Source organism: Rissa tridactyla, chromosome 4 (assembly GCF_028500815.1).
Source record: "Rissa tridactyla isolate bRisTri1 chromosome 4, bRisTri1.patW.cur.20221130, whole genome shotgun sequence".
Lineage (NCBI taxonomy): Eukaryota > Metazoa > Chordata > Aves > Charadriiformes > Laridae > Rissa > Rissa tridactyla.
The window spans coordinates 80,785,707-80,791,485 of record NC_071469.1 but is presented as its reverse complement, the minus strand read 5'-3'; the positions used below and the strand labels follow the sequence as shown (position 1 = coordinate 80,791,485).

Here is a 5,779-nt window from a genome sequence, read left to right as displayed (position 1 = left end):
CACTCTATCTTCAGGAAATCAGCTTTGTACGTTATTCATAAGTAATCAAAAATTCAAATATACGCAAAGAGTACTGAAATTTCTTCCCTTAATGGAAAAATATTTGAAGTATGTGGGAGGGGAAAGGCCACTAACTGCGCGGATCTAAAGGTGCGACACGCCGCTTCCCGTACCGTTCACTGCTGAATGAAGCTGAGCTGAGCGAAGATTAAAAATTGGACTCGAGTGTTTGCATCTCAGCCCGTGTTTATGATTGAAAATGGAAGAAATGTATTTTCGGCAAGAATTACAGCTGCTGCGTTCTTCACCCTCCTTGTCACTGATGAGAAGAGTGAGTTTCTGGGGAACTATCTGACTTCCCCAGCAGTCTGAGCTCCACACCGAACAGGCTGATGAGCAATGGAAAGCACTGAAGCTGTGGCAGCTGGAGGCTGCCTGCAGAAATACAGCTATGAACATAACAAGTGTATTATAAAACGTGCCTTGCGTTTTTTAAAGTTGATGTAAAAAACCTATCACTCACAAATTTTCTGTGACAAGCTGAAATAAATTACTTTTTTCCCCACTTTGCAATTAATCAGCAGGATTACGAAAAGCCACAAAATTAAAATAGATAAGAAAAAAGAAACAAGGAAACAAAACCAAGCAAAAATCATACACTGCACAAGGAACAGGAGAAATAATAAAGGGCGCATGTTATCCCAGACATGGCAGTTTTCTTTCAAGTCACGTTTCTGAATAGTGTTTACACACCTCCCAACCACATTGTAAGAGCAGCAAGGGAAGAGATCGTTAACCTCTCCAAGGTGTTCTGGGATCACGTTGCTCCATCTAAATGAATCCCTGTCTGTCCCTGCAGAAAAGGCACACGACCACTCAGGTGTCCCCACAGTGCTTTGAAACATTCGAAAGTTTAATGACTTAAATTGCTCCCGAGTATCACCTGAGGTATTCTAGGATGGGACTTTATACACCTACTACCGTCCTTTCAAAATATTAAACAGAAATACCTTATCAAAATAAACAATTACAGCAAAAGAGAGAAAAAGTGTGTTTTTAATAGTGCTTAACTTTGTTGTATGAACTAACACCAAGAGGAGGAAAATCACCAGCCAAAGCACTGTGTGTGAACAGACGTCCTCGGAGGCCCAACCCGGCACTGGCTCTGGTGTCAACGTCACTAATGAGATGGCTACAAACCTCGCCGGACAGACCCAGCAGGGGCCACGGGCAGACGGGACCAGTTCCATCGCCCCAACACTCTAATAGGACTGGGGGGAAAATGGGGATTTGGAGCCAGGAGGTCCTAGAGGGAGCATGAGACGAAGCTCGGACCTGGGACATTTTCAGACAGTTGCTTCTTCAAAGAAAGTAACTGTCGTGTAATCCCATGCAGAATTTGTTTCCTGGTAACGCCTAACACTCAGCAGAGTTTTCGTTCTTGACATTGTAGGCAGTTGCTGAAAGCATCCCTCATCCTCGAGGCTAAAGCAGGTGAGGGGGGGCAGCTTCTGGAGGGAAAAAGGGTAGTACTTTGAGATTAGAAAAAAGCTTGGAAGAAGAAACGTTAAGATCAGAGCGAGGAACTATGACGAATTTTCACAGTTCCTGCGACAGACGCCACTAAGTACCTCGGCCCGGGAGAGGCTGTGTGGGTCCCTGCCAGCCCCACCGCGTCAGCGCCACACGGGCCTTATTACTCATCACGCCCTGTGACGCCCATGGCGACACCTACCCGCCGCATTCCCCCTTCCACAAACTCCACCAGACCCAGCCTGACGTTATCCCCGCCATCCCACCGTGCCTCCCTGGACCGAGGCGTCCCCGACCGCTGCCCCCGAGCCCCCTCGCCGTCTGCACCCGGCTCCTCCGGCGAGCACAGCGCTTAATTAAGGCGGCTCCCCACTGGCAGCCCCGCGGCCCAAGGGCCGCTCCAGCTGGGGAGCGCCTCTGCCCCGCCGGCCCCCGCGCTCACACCCGGGACGGGCAACGGCCACCCCGCTGCCGCCGCGCCCCGGGGAACCTCGGGCATGAGCAACGCCACACCCCGCGCCGTGACGTGTGACGCCGCCAGCGCGCGACAGCGTGCCGGCATGACGCCGCCAGCGCGCGTGCGCATTCTCCCACCGCCGGGAAGGTCGCAGCGGTGACCGGCCCAGCCGCCGCCGCTGCTGCCGCCATGTTGTCCGTGGCCGCCCGCTCCGGGCCCTTCGCGCCCTACCTGTCGGCCGCGGCGCACGCCGTGCCCGGCCCGCTGAAGCCGCTGGCGCCGGCGGTGGCGCGTCGGGCCGAGAAGGTGCCGCTGGACCTGAAGCGGCCTCTGCTCTGCCGGGAGTCGATGAGCGGCCGGTCGGCCCGGGGGGGCCTCGTCGCCGGCGCCAGCCTCAACGGTGCGGGCCGGGGGTACGGGGCAGCCGCTTGGGGCGGGGACGGGCGGCGGCTGCGGCCCCTCGGCTCAGCGGGCGGGAGCCGGGCCGAGGGGCCGCTCGCCACCCCGGGCGGGCCTGGGGCGTCGGACGCAGGCGCCGGGGGCAGCGCAGGGCCGCGGGGGTGAGCCGAGAGTGCCGCTGCCTCTCTCATCGCCCCTCGCGGGGAGCGGGGAACGCGCCGGGCGGCTGGCGAGGTGTCCTCAGCGCCGGAGGTCCGGCCCGGCAGCTCGGGGGGAGCGGAGTCCTGAGTTAGAAAGGTTCTGGGGTGGCTGCTGCTTCTTTTTTTAAAAATATTTGATTAAAAGATGTCATTATTATGGTAAGATACACTTATGACTAGAGTTAAGAGCACTTAAAAGCCTGCTTGCTTTTGATGGCTTGGGTGGGTTATTATTTTGCAGTTGGCAAGATTCAGGAAAACTGTGTAGTTCAAGCAGGTGTTTCCCTGAGGGGCATGAAAGGAGAGACGTGCAGGGAAAACACACGGTGTGCTTTGCTGTTGAAAAAACCCCAGCTTTAACAGTGAACTCTCCATGTCAGAACCCTGGCTGTTTCCTCTCTTGAAATTCCTGTATTTCCCCCAGTTCATGCAGTGTTCGGAAAAGCATAAGCCAGGTAAAGTTGGCCCCAAGGTTGTCCTTGCAGAACCTGACATCCAGCCAAAGGGCAGCAGTTCCCCTGAAACAGACGATTTGCGTTTCATGGAGAACCACTGCCCTTATCTGCTGATGCTGGGCACAGAGTCAGTTTGCTTCACACTGCTACATCGAATATTCATGTCAGTCTTGGAGATGGCAGCGCCTTGTGGAAGATGCTCTGTAGCGATTAGAAGTATGTATTTCACCTGACCCTCAATTGTAAAGGATATGTTCAGGTGAAAATTCCACAGGTCTCCAACTAATGTAGCTGACATTTAGTCTTAGTTTTAATTAACATCAACCACACTTTTCACCAAATAAAGGGTATTTTTAGAAGTTAATCGTATTGCTCTTTACAGTTTAAGTCTTGATTCTGAAATGTGTTAATAAGGTCTGCTCTCCTAGAATTTTGAATTTCAGTTTAAATTCTCTGCAATTAAAATCCCACAGCAAATACCTTCTCTGTGATGAGTTATTGTAAAATAAATGTAAATATTTTCCCCACTATGTTGCATATAAATCCCTGAAAGTTATTTCAAGTACTTTGACAGAATGGTTTTTATTAACCTCTGTTAACTTTGTACCAACTGTTGGGGGGGGGAAAAAAAGACTAAATAGTTCTCTTCAAATAACTTTGGCACTTAGTTATAGAGGTTGCACTTTGGCAAGCACTATGTGCAGTCTTTGCCGTATTCTTTTACTTGGCCTATAGATTTTCATTGAGGGAAGCAGCTTTCTTTTACTGGAGAAAGTAATGGAAGGCCTCCTAGTTGGATGTCACATCCTGTTAGCTTAGCACGCAGGTTGGACATGGGAATCCCACTTGAAAAGCTTGGGAACTGGATAGTTTTTAGCTTTATCCCTAAATCCATCTATGAAGTGAACCTGGCAAACAGGGGACTGGAGGTTTAAAAATTATTTCCTGGGGCAGTTAGCTTTGACAACAATTTAATATAAAAGGGGGTGCCTAATACTGCATTTTTAATCTTTAAAATTATTAGCCACACACTTATGACTAAAAGACATAGAAGGTACTTAAATCAAAGGGAAGCACAAAATTGTTAAAACTACAGACGTGCCAACTTTACTAAATCAAATTTTTTCGTAGCAATTTTTTTCAGGGAAACATCTGAATGGAAAACAGGTCTGCCTTTTATTAACTAGTTATGGTATCCTGCAGGAGTTTTTCCTTGAAATCTTCTGAAAAAACATTTCACTCCAAACCCAGAACTCATCACAGATTTTTCTGCACCCTTATCAGGCTTCGTGTAATTTTCAAATAATAGGTAAAACGCTTTCACAAATCACCTTTTTATCTACCGAAAATACCTTCTGGAAACCATTTTCCTACAACTTCAAATTGAAATGTATAATTAGCAGAATTCTTACCCAGACTTGGGAATTATTCTTGCCCATTATTCCAATAATGCAATTAAATAAGTATACCTTAAAATATGCCATATTATTTTTTACCTGAAAGTGTTGTCATTGCATATTCTTTTTCTTGCAGCACCTGCCAGCGTTCGTTGCGTCCATAATGATGTCGTGGTACCTGACTTCTCTGCCTATCGTCGTCAAGATGTGCTAGATGCCACCACATCTTCCCAAAGCAGCAGTGAAGCTAGAAAAGGGTTTTCCTACCTGGTGACTGCAACGACATGTGTAGCAGCCGCATATACTGCTAAGAATGTTGTCACCCAGTTTATTTCCAGCCTGAGTGCCTCTGCTGATGTGCTAGCCTTGTCAAAGATTGAGATCAAGTTATCTGACATTCCAGAGGGCAAGAACATGGCTTTCAAGTGGAGAGGGAAGCCCCTTTTTGTGCGTCACAGAACCCAGGCAGAGATTACTCAGGAAGCTGAAGTTGATTTATCTAAACTGAGGGATCCACAGCATGACTTAGACAGAGTAAAGAAACCAGAATGGGTCATATTAGTAGGTGTCTGCACTCACCTTGGTTGTGTACCCATTGCCAACTCGGGAGATTTCGGTGGTTATTACTGCCCGTGCCATGGGTCCCATTACGACGCCTCTGGCAGAATCAGGAAAGGTCCCGCTCCCTATAATCTTGAGGTTCCGACTTACCAGTTTCTTGGTGATGATGTAGTGGTTGTTGGCTGAATACCGAGGTGCTTGCTCATTTTCATGTTCCTGTGAATGTACATTCAAAAGAGTTAACAGATTCTGGAATACTGTAAAACCATATGATCCTAAAAACATATTAGCTGTCTAGATTCTCAGCCAGAAGTATGTTCGAGTACTTCCCTGTGTTCAATTTTAATAAAAATTTGGAGTGAGCACTCGTTCCTGACTTACAATAACGTGTCTTTATTTGTGTACTGACTGGTAGTGCGTCTAGTCAAAGAGATACTCCAGCAGACCCAGGATGTGTTGATGGCGCCCTTGTGAAGGGCTGCTGATTCAAGATAAGACACTGAACTACAAAGCCATTGTTTACCTAATACCACATGTTTTTTAATTTTTTTTTTTTACTGTATTATGGGAAGAAGAAAAGACCTAAAAAGGATCTTGCTATAACTTCTAATAGTATTTGGACTAAGTTTCAATATAGAATCCTATAAGATGTAATCCTTTTTCTTCCAGTATGTTTTTTGTTTATTTTCAAAGGAAGTGAAGGAAAAAAGTAAATAAAAACCTACCTAGAAAGAAAACTCTTGCATTGGTCAGAGATAGCTTATACTTGTTTACCTA

General features: G+C 47.4%; 1 protein-coding gene and 1 long non-coding RNA gene across 2 annotated transcripts; one reads left to right on the top strand and one right to left on the bottom strand.

Moving 5' to 3' along the window:
* Nucleotides 1-1,038: 1,038 nt before the first annotated feature.
* On the bottom strand, nt 1,039-2,023 carry LOC128909341 (uncharacterized). The gene is made up of 2 exons (XR_008466338.1): nt 1,800-2,023; nt 1,039-1,511 (listed from the first exon to the last, which is right to left on the bottom strand). It is a non-coding gene; the product is annotated as an uncharacterized LOC128909341 (long non-coding RNA).
* Nucleotides 2,024-2,113: 90 nt separating this feature from the next.
* LOC128909340 (cytochrome b-c1 complex subunit Rieske, mitochondrial) lies at nt 2,114-5,388 on the top strand. Its single transcript, XM_054200895.1, has 2 exons — nt 2,114-2,390; nt 4,578-5,388. Exons 1-2 carry the CDS (start codon nt 2,180-2,182, stop codon nt 5,186-5,188), a joined length of 822 nt encoding a protein of 273 aa, XP_054056870.1. The 5' UTR covers nt 2,114-2,179; the 3' UTR covers nt 5,189-5,388.
* The last annotated feature ends 391 nt before the right edge of the window (nt 5,389-5,779 follow it).